Source organism: Molossus molossus, unplaced genomic scaffold (assembly GCF_014108415.1).
Source record: "Molossus molossus isolate mMolMol1 unplaced genomic scaffold, mMolMol1.p scaffold_m16_p_18, whole genome shotgun sequence".
NCBI classification, from domain to species: Eukaryota; Metazoa; Chordata; class Mammalia; order Chiroptera; family Molossidae; genus Molossus; species Molossus molossus.
In genome coordinates this window covers 36,482,513-36,497,693 of record NW_023425353.1, presented here as the reverse complement: position 1 = coordinate 36,497,693, position 15,181 = coordinate 36,482,513, and the positions used below count along the sequence as shown (strand labels likewise).

At 46.7% G+C, this 15,181-nt stretch overlaps 1 protein-coding gene across 2 annotated transcripts in view; it reads left to right on the top strand.

The window, feature by feature from the left end:
• BFSP2 (beaded filament structural protein 2) overlaps positions 1 to 14,567 on the top strand; it is a 59,938-nt gene extending 45,371 nt beyond the window's left edge. The window contains exons 5-7 of one of the 2 annotated variants that reach the window (XM_036267519.1): positions 7,116 to 7,240; positions 11,353 to 11,573; positions 14,283 to 14,567. In XM_036267519.1, the coding sequence (XP_036123412.1) occupies positions 7,116 to 7,240; positions 11,353 to 11,573; positions 14,283 to 14,286 (350 nt within the window). In that variant the 3' untranslated portion in view covers positions 14,287 to 14,567. Of the gene's footprint in view, positions 1 to 7,109; positions 7,241 to 11,352; positions 11,574 to 14,282 lie in introns of those variants that run through there. The other variant, XM_036267518.1, reaches the window with a different exon arrangement.
• Positions 14,568 to 15,181: the final 614 nt, after the last annotated feature.

Here is a 15,181-nt window from a genome sequence, read left to right as displayed (position 1 = left end):
TAGACACTGAATGACTGTAAAGTGACTTGTAATTGTTATAGTAAAGACAGCTAATCCTCCTAATGAAAAGAAGATGTGATTTAATTTTATTCCTGGTTGATCCTCTTCTTCTTTGGTCTCTAGCATGTGCCTGGCACATGTCATAGACCTTCGATACATGTTGTTGAGTATGTGCTAGGTATAAAAAGCCATGTTAGGCCCAGCCAATGGGGCTCAGTGGTTGAGTGTCAACCCATGCACCAAGAGGTCACCAGTTCGATTCCCAGTCAGGGCACATGCCCAGGTTGTGGGCCAAATCCCCAGAGGGGGGCATGCAGGAGGCGGCCAATTGATGTTCTCTCTCATCGATGTTTCTATCTCTCTTTCCTTCTCCCTTCCTCTCTCTCTATAATCAATAAGGGAAAAAAATTTTTTTTAAAAAGCCATGTTAGGTCCCCAGAGAGGACAGCGGGGTAACTAAGGAGTTGTCCCTGCACACAGGGTACCCACAACCTAATGTGGAGGTTGGCTGGGTGGAGGTGGGAGCAATGGATAGAAAGACCGTCTTCCACGAGGCAGAGAGGAACGCGACGTGAAACCGGTGAGGGCAAAGCATTCATTGAGCACTTTCCAAGTGCCAGACAGTGAGCTAAGTACTTGATAGGCATGTTCTCATTTAATCTTCCCAATATGAGATAGTATTGTGATTTTTATCCACTTTGCAGAGGAGGTAACTGGGGCACAGAGAGGTGAAGTAACTTACCCAAGATCACATAGCATAAAATAGCAGAGCTGTGATTCAAACCATACTTTTCTTACTGTTGACCTAAGAACGTCCAAACCTATAGAAAAATTTTCTACGAGTTTATTTGAGCCAAACTGAGGACATGCCCAGAAACAAGATCTCAACAGACTGAGAAAATATTCAGAAAAATGGCAGTTTTGTAGGGTTTTGGGGTTTTGTTGTCATTGTTTTTTGCGCATTTGGAATCGAAGGAGGGAAGTAAGGAGGATTATGTGAAATCCTTTGGTGGTAGATTAAGGAGGCAGGAAAAAAGCAAGGCGAGGAAATCTCTGTGACTGGATAGAAAATAAAATGGAGAGATGCATATTTCTTTTACACTGGTGAGTACAGGATAGTGAACATTTAATAATTACTGCAAATACGGATGGTATTGAGGGGGCAACAAGACCTTGGTTCTCTTGAGGGTGGTTAGCCTCTGAGGGGTCTGGAAAAGAGGATTACTTTGGCATGTCAAAGGGCTGTCCACCTAGATGAACAAGAACAAGGACAGTGAGTTCCAGACCTGGGGTGTGACTACCCACCATGACCTGCTCAGTTAGGAATTTATGATCAAATCACCCTGTGAGGTTACTTTCGGTCACTGAGCCTATCAGATTTACTACAGAGCCCCCTCCCCAAATTGACACTTCTCTCTGCCGAGCTGACCTGGACAGATCATTTGGAGTGGGGAACCGTGATATGTTTTCTTTTTTAAGGATGAGCAAGTACCCACCAGAGTGGCTCAGTTGGTTGGAGCGTCGTCCCACGCACCGAAAGTTGCCAGTTATTCGGGTCAGGGCGCATACCTGGGCTGTGGCTCGTTCCCCCATCGGGGCACATACGGAGGCAACGCATTGCTGTTTCTCTCTCAAGTCGTCAGTGTTTCTCTCTCTCTCTCTCTCTCTCTCTCTCTCTCTCTCTCTCTCTCTCTCTGTCTCTCTCTCTCTCTCTCTGTATGTCCTCTGGTGAGGATTTAAAAAAAATAATGAGCAAGTAACATCTTTTGGAATGTGAAGTTGGGAGGCCTCTGTCCTGAGGGGCTAAACGGTTATGCCAGGCTCTGTCGGAATCTTGCCAAGCCAAGGCTTGGCGCCCTCCCTGTGGGATAAGATTCCTCTGTTACAAGTTTGGGAAACCAGGTCTACCCCAGGGCCAGTGCTTTCCCTTTCTCCGCGATAATGAGTAGAATGAGGTTACGTGATCCTGGGAGGTCCAAGACGCTTAAAGCCAGGCAGTTACTTGTACTCTGCAGCGGAGCGGAGCTGTTTTCCACCAGTTACAAAATCCAGAGAGCTCGAATGACTTGCTAAAACCTGCACAGCAACTGCTCATGGAAAACCAGAATGCACACATTCTAACCCCTGCACACTCCCCTGGACACACACGCTGCTGAGCACACACTGCCTCGTGGCTCTCAGTACTCTGCCTCCTCCTAAGCTCTCCCTCTCTCCCCACACGACACAGTGGCATTTCTGCCACTTCCAGTCACTGCCAAGGATGTGTCTGGGGTTGGCAATGCTGATCGGCAAAGCGGCTCGGGTTTGGGATGGCGTCTCCCCCTCCATTTGGAGACTCAAGTATGTGTTCCATTCTGACCTACTGTGAAGCGTGCTGCCTTTCTCCTCTCACATCCACCCTTCACGTGCAGCAACATGGAAATTTAATATTTTTAATTTGAACATTTTCACCATATTTCAAAATGTCTACATGCTCCCCTGCCCCAGAAACATAGATGGGGTGCGACCTCGGGCAGCCCCGCTCCTGCACAGTGGAGCCAAGATTTCAAGCTGGTTTGAAAGCCTGGGGACCAACATATTTGAATCTCATTATACCTCCTAGCAACTGCGCTGAGCAACAAAACACAGTCCTGCCTTCCCGTCCTCGGGGTCGAGAATCACACACCTACTGTTTGGTCTGTGAGGAGAAATCCGGAGGCACTGAGTTGGAATGGAAACAGACATAGACTTATTGCAATAACTAGAAAGCATAAATCTAAAAAGCCATTGGAGGAAAACATGTAATACTTTTTGGTGAGTTCAGACACTTAACTGTTCCCAGACGAAGGGCAAGTATGTGGTGATCTGGTTTGAGAAGGCATGAGACGTGATATAAAATGGCATTGAAATTCATAGTGATCAAATCAATTTCTTTTCCTTTTTCAATCTTCATTAAACTGTGTAAGAAAGTATCCTTTGGAGCTGGTAGGTCATTAACACTCCTCTTAGACTCGTTAATCTCACCTTTCAACAACGAGAAAGCGGGCTTTGCGACTCAGCTGCTTGGCAGACGATATTTGCTAGAATAAAATAACATTGATTTGTTTTAACATTATTCATTTTTTCAGTTATTGTCTATTTCTGGCAAGGGAAGCAGTTCTATCAGTTTCTGCAGCAAACTAGAAGTTGGCTTTCATGGAGCAGGCATCACGTGAGTTTTGAACGTGGTTCCTGGGCCCCCAGCGTGCCCTGAACCGACACCTGCATTGTCACAGGAACCCCAGATTAAGATTTGAGAACTAATCTACTAGTTCCAGTAAATTACTTGAACTAGTTTCCATGTTATACACTTTTATTCACAAAGAAGAAGTGAATTGTTAAAATAAAAATAGTTTGAATTAGTATTCAGACGTGAAAAACCATGCTAGTTGTCCAAGAATGTTTGGGAAATACTTGGGTATGGCATTGTGCTGACACTAACACATAGGGGTTCATGCCTCCAGACACCAGTACATACCCCTGAATACAAGCCACTCATTGTCTGGGTTGACAGGAGGGACAGATCATATGGGGATTGTGGCTATAGCCTTGGCCAACCGCTTTAGCCCGGACTCGCCCATCAAGGCTGTGAACCGTGCCCTCCATGGGGCCTGGCCTCCACTCATGCTGGGCTCTCACCCTTGGTGTCCTGGCAACCTTTCACAGCTAATCTGGTGGGGGAATGTGGGCATATGTATTTACATGCCAATGAAACTCACAATACCACATAAAGGTGGCATAGAATTTCTGCTGATGTTTTATTTATCTAATTTTAGAAATAACAAATTTTAAGATAAAATACTTTGCTGTTTCACTTGACCTGTAGCTTCCATGTGACTTGCTATTTCTTGCAAAAACCACCAACTGTTTTTATAATTCTGTCATCAACAATAGTGTCACAAAATCAGACTACAGAAAAATGTGTATTGATATCTGATTATACAAAAAGTCACTCACATCAATGATGAAGGAGGATAGCTCTGATGTGAATTTTGGTTTGTATTTTCATTGACCTTAATGAGTTTATCCATCAATGATGTAACCTCTTTATGAATCAGATAATAGTTTTTAAATATTGGAAGAATATCCCCTTTAATTTTTGTGCCATTCCCAATGCAACAGCTACAGACATGACCCACTTTTAAGTTTAATCTGCATTATTAATATTTTCTGCATCCCTTTCTTAAATCTGGAAAATCAGTAAAATAGTAATCAGTCTCCAGTTAGTAGTGTTTGCCAATGTCCATGCTGTCAATATTCTCACTGTGACTGATTTCAAACTACTAACTTGATGTAAATGAACAGGTTGGAAAGAGTTGAGCAGGAACACACCATTTATTCCTACCACACAGGTACCATCAGTGTAAATACCTCAATAACACAGATAATGATAAAGTGTAAATAATTAGCAAGTGATGCACTTTGAGGATTGATGACCATTTTTAATATAACTTATTTAATTGTGAATTGATATGATTTAATGTTTAATAGTGGCTGTGTTTAACAGCCAGCTTACAAAATTTCTGAAAATTGAACACACAGCTCACGCTGCTCCTGGCCACTCTGTAGCTGTGTTACCTGACTCCATTTGTCTGTCAGGGCACCCCCTTACTGCCTCCCACCCACCCACACAGCCCATCTGGTCAGGCCCTGACCCCAAGAAGAGAAGGAAAAACAGGGCTACTGATCACAGGAGGATTTGGTGGACAATGAGGGTATTTTAGAGTGATCCACCTTCACTTTGGGGAAGACAACTCCAATTTCGGGGTCTTAAGTTGATGGGTTGGTGGAAGCAGCAGCATTAAGCTCCGGTTAAGAGCATAGCTCTGGGGTCTAGTGCTATACTTGAGTCCTGGCTCTGCCCTCATAGGCCACATGATCTTGAATAAATAACTGAATCTCTCTGAGCCTCAGTTTTCTCATGTAAAATGGGATTAATAAGGACATTTGCTTCATAGGATTGTAAAGGTTGAATGAGATCATGGCTTAAAGCTGTTAACAGAGTACTTGGCACAGAGCAAGAGCCTCACATGTATCAGTTATCATTCATAGTATTCGACTCAGTGGCTTTTACAAACTCATGTACTGGCTAATACTATGTTTTACATTCCTAAAACATATACAGCCGATATTTGCCTGCTTTTAAGGCTCTAAAAGCTTCTACATGCATAACCTGATGGAAGCCTCAAGTGATTCAGGAGATAGTCATCATATGATTACCATTCTCCACTCATTGTCATCTGCCTTCTACGGGCAGGGACCTGGACTCAGAGAGGCTGACTGATGGCCCATGGACACACAGCCAAGGGCCAACTCATTGGAGCTGGGCCACAGCTTCTGTTCTCCTTCAGCTGATCTCAGGCCTTCAGTGGGCATTTTCATTGAGCTCCTTACAGCCCTCAAACAACAAGAGCTGGAAGAACTACTACTGAGCTCTGAGCCTTTTGAATTGAGGTTTCTTAGCCAGTGAATTAGATTGGACTATTTTTGCATAATTCTATAAATAAGTATTCATATGTAATAAAAATGGTCAATCCAAAAAGCCAGTAACCTAGGAGACAAAGCACATTTTCCTCTTACATCACTGGCTTGGTGACATGCCAGCAGACTTGGATTGAAGTTATAGATGAGGGTGATCTCTCTCATTTTTTTTCTTTTTTGCAGCAAAGAGTGGAGTAACAATGGCCGGCTCCGCTGAATGTATGGGGAGGAATCATATGTCCATCTTGCTCTGGGAGAAGGTTCAAAACACAGACCTTCACCTTGATAGTCACAACTATGGCCAGACATGTTTTTTCAAGGACAGGAATGTCAGATCAAGTTGGCTAATTATTCATTTGAGGAAGGTGGGGCAGTTGGCACTGCCTTGCCGTGCTGGAAGGGGTTACAAATTCTCTGAAGGGCACTTTGGCAACATTCAGCAAAATTACAAAGCCCACCCTTTTAACCTAGCAATTCCACAATAGGAACTTACCCCCCAGAGGTATTCCCATGTACCCAAGATGAGAGATGTAGGCCCTGGCCAGTTTTTCTCAGTGGTTAGAGCGTCAGCCCTTGGACCAATGAGTCACGAGTTTGATTCCGGACAGTTTCGGTTGGTCCCCGGCCCTGGTCGCGTTGTGTGGGAGGCAACCAATCAATGTGGCTCTATCACATCGATGTTTCTGTCTGTCTGTCTCTCTCTCTCCTTCCCTCCCACTCTATCTGATGATAAATAGAAAAGTATCCTCGGGTGAGGAATAAAAAGAAAAACAAATGAGGGATGTAGGTTATTCTTCTTATAACAGGCAAAGACTGGAAGCAACCTAAGTGTCCATCAATGGGGGACTTCTAAGTAATTACACTACTTCCAAACAAGGCAATACTATGCAGCCATTCAAAAAAAGTGTCATTCAAATACCACATGATCTCACTTATATATGGAATAAAATGAACATAACAGTCTGAGGAATACGGTAGACCCAGAAACATGGAAGTAGGGCACAGACTGACATCCCTCAGAAGAGGGGGTGGGGGTGGTGGGAAGAGATAAACCACAGAATTTATATGCATGTATGCATAACCAGTGGGCATGGACAACAAAGCCAGGGACGGGGTGAAGGGGGGGGGGTAGGGAGGAGGGTGTCAATGGGGTAAAAAAGGAGAAACATCTATAACAAAAAAATAAATAAATAATTTAAAAAAAAAAAAGTGTCATTGATGGATATATGCTGATATACTAGAATAATTTCTAAGGTGTAGTAATACCAAAGCAAGGGGGATGATTATACATATTTGCAATATTTCTGGAAGGAGGTATAACAAAACTAGAAACAGGAGAACTGGGTAATTAGAACACAGGAAGAAAAGGGCTATATATTTTCTACCATGTATTCTTTTGAAAACCTTTTGAATTTCATTCTATTTGCATGCTTTCTATGTTCAAACTAAATAAATGTTTATATACAAGCTGGTGTGGGCACCTATAGAAAAAGAGGAATCTTTAAGGGCAACAGCTGTTTCCTCTGAGTTAGAAGCAGCGGCGGCGGTCGTTAGAAAGGGTGAGAGGGAAGATTGGGTTCAGGGTCTCCAGCATCCTGCTCTCTCCACAGCCACAGGCAGAGTGGCCCGCGGGGCCCAGACCCAGGAGGAGAAGCGGGCTGCTGCCCTCAGGGTGGAGTTACACAACACCTCGTGCCAGGTGCAGAGCCTCCAGGCTGAGACGGAATCCTTGCGGGCCCTGGTGAGTGGGCCAGGGAGAGACCTGGCGTTTCTTGTGACAGTTTTAATTCTCAGCTGTTGGATTGTAGTCATCCGAGTGAGTCACAGTGTGCCAGGAACTTCCATGTAACAGCGTAGGAGTGTGAGGCCTGAAAGGATTATCTGATACCGAATCACAAGCGGAGCAGATACCGTGAGTGCCCAGCGGAGATACGCTTCACCCGGCTGCTGCTGTGAATGTAGGCTGCCCGTGCCCACGGATGCCCCTTCTCAGCAGCCTCTCTTCTCCAGAAAATTGCCCTCAGCCAAACAGAAAACACCTGCCCTCAGGAGCTCAGGCCAGCCCACCTTCCCAGCCAATGACTCACGGGGGATTTAAAAGCTCACTTGCTTCAAAGTGGAATTAGCTCTGTGGTGTAATCACCCTCCAGAAGCTCCCTGGGATCAGGCTGCCTGACTCTGCCTGAGACCACCTCCTAGCTTAGCACCTTCCCTGCCCTATCCTGCTTTCCTTGCTCCCCTCTTTCCTGGGAGCATCCCCTTGATTATTTCCATGGACCAGGATCCCCGTTTCAGGCTCTGCAAACTAAGACACCTGGTAAGCTCCCCAGACTCACTGTAGTTTGTGGCAGATCTCTCAGATCATTCATTGTTATCGTTAATTAAAATGATTATTACTCCACCTCTGCTGTCTGGGATGGATGAAGTTCCATTAGCTCATCAAGCGCAGCTCCTGCTGGAAGCCCCTCCAGGGGCCCACGTGTACCGACCAAACCACAGTGTGTAGTACACAGCGGAATGCATGAAGGGGTCAGTTCATGTAATCCTTGTGTAGCTGAGGTGGTCTGGAGTCCACTGAGGCCCACAAAGCCCTTCTCTGCCATCAGCCTCAAGATGCCATTGTCAGTGCCCCTTTCCTCCACCACACCCCCTAAACCTGCATCCCAGTTTGGCCACCTCAGTCAGCTCCGTCATCAAACCACCAGCCACACCTGCCCCTGGAGCCACAGCCTGCCGTGAAGTTAGCTCAGGTATTTGTTCTAGTCGGCTCCCTCAGGAACAGCTTTATCTCTGCCTGTTGCCAAGATCATCCCATCACCCCCAGTTCCCTTCCTTCAAGTTCTTCAGTTCACTGGGGCCCATCATCCTCTGGCCAACAAGGTCACACGGCGCCCAGTCAGCTCAGGGAAGGTGCTTGGCCTTCTTGCCACCATGTGAAATGCATCTCATTGCTCTACTTCTTTTAATTATTTAATTTTTATTTACCGATTTTTAGAGAGAATGAGGAAGAGAGAGAGACTGATTTGTTGTCCTGCTCATTTATGCATTCCTTGGTTGCTTCTTTTTTTTTTTTTTTATCCTCACCCGAGGACATTTTTCCACTTTTTTGTTCAGGTAGAGTGGGAGGGAGAGAGAGGAACAGAGAGAGAGAGAGAAACATCGATGCGAAAGGGACACATCGAGTGGCTGCCACCCGCACAACTGACCAGGGCCGGGGACAAACTGCCACCGAGGTACATGCCCTTAGCGGGAACCGAACCCGGGTCTCTCAGGACTGCAGGCCGACGCTTTAACCACTGAGCCAAACCGGCCAGGGCCTTGGTTGCTTCTTGTATGTGCCCTGACCAGGGATCGAACCTGCAACCTTGGCATGTCGGAACAATGCTCTCACCAACAGAGCTACCGGCCAGGGCCATCGCTGCTCCACTTTCATCCCACTCATTCTCTGGTGGGGTCTGGGTCAGAGCAAGGGGGTTCGAGTGAAGGATCTGAGGTAAGAAAAATCAGGAAACTGCCATTTACAGCAATGCTACTTTCACTGAAAAAAAAAAAAAGTCTAAAAGAGATGGCATTGTTTATTCAGAGGTATGTGAACGTTAGACTGATCTGTTCTATTCACCTGCTCGAACCCTTGATAAACATCCTGCCTTTCGCCTTTGTTGCTTTAGGCACAGTGAAGGGACTGCTGTTTCTTCCCCAGATGCCCTTGTGGCTGCCAAAGATTGTCACTCTTCTGGTGACAGAAAGTTCCAGGCAAAAGGTTGAGGACATATTCTCAAGCCCACATCATCAAAAAAGAGCCCGGAGGAATTCCTCCTCAGCGGCAGGTGGCCTGTCACTCAGCACACGTCCCACGCACATATACCGGGTGCCTACTGTGTGCAAGGCTCCCTCAGACCCTGGGGAGGCAACTGTGGAGTGGATGGTTCCTGTCCTCTAAGAGCTCATAACTTGATTGGTGAAGAAAACCTGAGCACAAATGACTGAACAAAGCCAAGGGGCACCGTGTTCCCCAGAGTAGCCGCTCCCTACAGCTTCCATTCTCAGCAAGCCCCCAACACACCCTTACCTCTGCCCCTCAGCGGATGCTGTCACCAGTATTATTCTGCAGATAAAATGAAGGTCCCCCAGCATGAGGTCTCTGGCTCCCACTTCCCACTTCAAAATATTGCTGAAGCCTTACCCACCGCCTCTTTCCTCCAGTAGATTCCACCTGTCTCGTGTTGCACGATCTGGACATTCCTCTATCTACTGTCCCCTCTCTTCTGCATGCGCAGTGTCCCGAATCCCTGGGATCGCCTGAGTTTGGCCTACAACAGAAAGCCTTCCTTCACCAGACCTTCACTTTAATGTCCAGAGCTCGTCCTTTGTTTTCCTACCCGTGAGCCCCCGGACGGTTCTTCCCCTAGCTGGAAGGGATTCTCCCCTCAGGTCTGCCCACCTCTACCTGCTCCTCTCCTCACACCCTTGGCACAGGTGAGGTGGAAACACTGAGAAGCTGCACCCACCAAGAATCCTGGGTCCTGACTCCCATGCCTGGGTGAGCTCTCTCATCTGCACCCAGTCACATTCAGAGTGGTCCGTGTGGTGAAATCAGCTTAAGGTGAAGTCACATTAATTCCTTGAGGGCAGGGACCAGGTTTAATTCCTTTTATGTCCCCAAATCACTTGGTACAGTGCCCAAAGCATAATTTCTTCAAAGTGATACCAATAGTAATAAGAACATGCTCATCTGCGTCCTCTCATCAGACCCTCGTAGCAACACTGAGAAGCAGGCAGGACTGTTCGTGGCTGGAGAAGAAGGCACCAATGTGAAAACTCAGAATATTCAAGGGGCAGGATTCAGCAATGACTGAATTTGGGAGGGAAGCAAGATGACCAGCAACATGTCTTTCCCCAGTTTCTAGTTCTCATGAGTTCACCTGCCGGAGCACAGAATAGGAAACACTATCAAGCCCAAGGGGAAGCCAATGGATCCATTTTGGACGCCTTGATTTGAGGTGCCCTGGACTGGACATATTTCCAGTAGGAAGTCCAGCAGGGACGGTGCTTGGGGGAGAGGTCTGTGCTGGAAGCATCACTGCAGGCAGGAGTCTTTGGCAGACAGGACTAAAATCATGAGTGTGGGAGAGACCAACTAACACAGGCCCAGGAGGCACAGCTCAGAGAGAAATGGGTTCAGGATGGGGTGCCGGGGAACCCACAGTGAAGCAGCAGCCAGAGGAAGAGGAATTAGCCAAAGTGTGCACCTAAAACACCAAAGAAAAAACTGCAGAGTATATAAAGGCCAGAGACGTTCATTCTGACTCCGGTGACCTGGGAAAGCGCCCAGAGGTGAATGATGGATGGGGTTTCAGCAGTGCAGGGGAAAAGGGCCCCCCGGGGGTGAGAAAACCTGAGCAAAAAGGCTCAGAGGCAGCTGGGAGAGCAAGATTTCTTTGAAGAAACACCTGCAAACTGTGTGTGTGTGTATTTCTCTCTCTCATTTTTTTCCTCTTTCATTTTCTCACTCACCTTTCCTTCTTATGTCTCATCTCTCCCCCTCCCCCTTCCCTTCCTCCCCTCATTCCCCTTCAGACACCCCCCCCCACCCCCCACCACCCACACACATCCATTTCCCACCCCATCAGAATGATCAGTGAATTAGACTAAACAGGGGTCTGGCCTCCTGAAGAGAATTCATTATTTCTCCACCAAGCCACATAAATCTAGCAAGGTCATTGTCCTTGAAGAAATGGACAGAACAGAACAATGCCAACCCCCCAGCCCCCACCCCGCCCCTGCTTTGCACCCCTCCCTCTCCAAGGGCTTTGCCTGTCGGCCTCGAGTCTGGACCTGTTCCCTCTTTTGTAGAAACGAGGCCTGGAGAACACCTTGCAGGATGCCAAGCACTGGCATGACATGGAGCTGCAGAACCTGGGCGCGGTGGTCAGCGGGCTGGAGGCGGAGCTGCGGGAGGTGCGCGCGGAGGCCGAGCAGCAGCTGCAGGAGCGTGAACATCTGCTGGCCCGCCGGTCCCAGCTGCAGCGGGACGTGGCATCCTACCACGCCCTGCTGGACCTGGAGGAGAGCCGGTGAGCCTCTTTTTTGATTTAATTATAAAAGGAACACAACTCATCGGTTTAAAAATATTTCTTTTCAAACACTATAGAGTAATTAAGATAGAATTCTCCCTGAAACTACCCAATACGTGCGCGCGCGCGCGCACACACACACACACACACACACACCCCTACACCTACTCCCATAGCCTAGCTCTGTCCTTCCAGGATTCTTTTATTCATATATATATATATATATATATATATGCACAAATATATTGACAAATATATATTATCTATATGCATATATGTGTGTACACCTGTTTATAATCATATAAACAGATATACACATACACACATGGACATACCTATAAGTGTTCAGACATACCTAGTGCAGCAGGTTTTATTTTATTTTATATTTTTTATTTTGTACGTGCCCCTATCAGGAACCGAACCCGGGACTCTCTGGTCCGCAGGCCGATGCCCCAACCGCTGAGCCAAACGGGCCAGGGCAGCAGGTTCTTGAGTAAGGTCGTTGAGTTCAACATCGTTTCTTGATGAGATGCTGTAGGAACTTAACTTTTGTTTATATCAATTAGCCTGTGGTAAAATTGTTTCATCATACATTGTTCCATCATAGTTCCCAGAACCTATTGTCAATGTTATGTGAGAACTCACTGTACACACATGGTATCTGTTAGGAATACTTTCAGCTGCGTGTAATAGAGCCTAATTAATGGGGCTGTGCACTTGAAATTTAATGTGCACCCCAAACCTGGGCATCTCTTTAAAAGAGATGCAGATTCTGCCTCAGTAGGTCTGGGCTGGGGCCTGAGACTCTTCATTTCCAACAAACTCTCAGGCGATGCCCATACTGCTGGCCCACACACCACGCTGTGACCTCTGAACAGCAAGGGCATAAACCATGTTTATTTAAGAGTTCCAGAAATGGGCTGATCTAGGCCTCTCAGTGATTTTATGAAGGTCTCAAGCTCTTTTCATCTTTCTGATAAGCCATCGCTGATATGTTGGCTTTTTGTCTTCATCTTTATCACCCATGGTTGCCAAATGCCTACTACAGCTCCAGACATCATGTCCTCATTCATGAGCAGAAGAAGGGGGCAGGAAGAGAGGGCAACAAAAAGACCTTTCCCTGGGAAAAATGTTTTGAGAAGTCCCCCAGTGGACTTTCCCTGGTAGCTTATTGACCAGAACCTGCTCACGTGACCATACCTAATTGCAAGGGATGCTGGGAAACAACTTTTCAGCTTTTCCAGCCTCCACTGGAGTGGCAAGGGGTAGGAATGACATATATATGTCTATGTATATGTGTGTATGTGTATATATATACATAGATGTGTACATGCAGTCTTTTTTATTTTATTTTTATTTATTTATTTATTATTTTTTATCCTCACCTGAAAACATTTTGCACTTATTTTCAGATAGAGCGGGAAGGAGAGAAAGAGGAAGAGAGAGAGAGAAACATCAACATGAGAGAGATACATCTAGTGGCCGCCACCCACACGACCCCAACCAGGGCCAGGGACAAATCAACCGAGGTATGTGCCCTTAGAGGGAACCAAACCCAGGACTCTCTTGTCCGCAGGCTGACGCTCTAACCGCTGAGCCAAACTGGCCAGGGCCATGCGGTCTTTTTTAACGAGTAAGGAGTCTAGGAGCATATGCATGAGTCTTAGGACTAGTTTCTTATCAGGTCTTTAAGTAAATCCAAACTTATATATTATCATAATTCTATATCTTCGTATCTCCCTCCTACGTCCTTCTGTGGCATTCATTGAATAAGGAATAGAGTATCAGTTCTGAGAGATAACAGCAATTATGTAGTCCAACCCCCATGATTCCAGCAAAAATACAAAGGCCCAGAGAAGGAAAGGGTTTTTATTGAGCACACGGGGAGGTGGAGGCAGAGCCGGGACTGGAGCCTGGGTCTCCTGGCTCTCTCCAGTGCTCTCTGTAACACCCCTTTCTTCAGAAAGCAAGAGAAGACAGCCACGTGGAAGTAACCCAACCCCTCCTCCCTTCAAGTGGAAAACGTATCATCGAGCTCCTTTTAACTATCTTTTTATCGGACTCATTTCTGTTGATTTTAAAAGCTAGATGTTTCTAACCAAGCTAATTTCTTCATATGCCTATGAACACCTGAATAAATGCACACATTTGTTTTAAACATATACAAAAAGTAGCAAGTTAGGCTGAATTTTCTTCAAGAATATGAGAATGCCATTTAGTGAGTGCCTGCTGTGTGCCACCAGTTTTAAATTCTTTGTTATCTTCATGTCCCCTGAAACCCTGCAGGACTACATCAGTATCCCCATTTTACAGGTAAAAACAAACACAGCCTCAGAGAGCTTAAGTCATTTGCTCAAGGTCATACAGCTAAGAACCATGGAGCAGAGATATGAAACCCAAGTAGGCCCTGGCCAGGTAGCTCAATTGGTTAGAGAGTCATCCCTATTCGATCCCCAGTCAGGGCACATACAAGAAGTGACCGAAGAATGCATAAATAAGTGGAACAACAAATCAATGTTCCTCTCTCCCTTCTTCTCTCTCTCACTCTCAAATCAATAAAATAAAAGAAAGAAACGAAACCCAAGTTGTCTTGTTCCAAAGGTCAGCTTCTTTCCACAAGACTCCTGCCTTTCCTACAATCTCATTGTGATCTCTTCAACTGATCATCATCCATGGCTGCTCTCACGCAAATGTTTTTGTTTGTTTCAGCTAGTGGCGAAGCTTCTTTTCATGAAGAAAATGCTGCCTTCTCCCCGAGTGGCCAATGAAGTTCCTTGAGGAGTTCCCATGCTCCCCATCCCACCTACCCCAAACATCCCACCCATCCCCTTCCTACCCTGAACTAGTTTCCCTGCTGGATTCTCTGACTGATTCAGCTTGAGCTGAAAAGCTTCCTGGAGGTGGAGAGGGTCCTTCGGCCTTCAACTGAAGTAGTCTGTAGCTTGGGCAACCTCCGTGTCCCTCTCCCAATAAATGTTTTGTGTGCGGCTTCCAGTCTGCCCACCTTGTTCAACTCACGACCGGGTGAAGACGGATATGCTTTACATGCCTGGCCTGTGCTCATGGAACCATTCTTGAAGGCTCTGGAAGGTTCTCTGAGCATGAGGCCATCTGTCTCGACACCCAAGGATCAGCTGCCCTTGGGTTGATCAACATAAATGCCCTGAGTGGGCAGGAGCTGTGCTCCAGGCATGCAAGCTTGCCACCGTCTGGGGCAGAAACAAGACTCTTGTTAGAGAGGGCATTGGCGTGGCACTGTATTGAGCGATAACTGCGGGCATCACAAAGCACTCAGCCCTCTGCAGTGTGCTCCGCGTGGGTGTTTATGCGCAGACGCCGGCTTCACCGCGGTTGGCAGAGCCCTCTCAGGTTAGAGGGAACTTGGTCTAAGTCTGGGGGGGATTAATTAGGTTGTGGTTGCTTACCTCGCTTGCCGCCTCAGAACCTGCTTCCAGGGTTGCAGAGCCAGCCAGATATAGTTACTGCATCTGCCACCTACCCAGGTGGGGACTCCCCGGCCTTCTGATTAAAATGGAAACCAGCACCTGTGTCCTAGCGCCAGCTCTCAGTGCCTCCAAAACCACACACACACACACACACACACACAC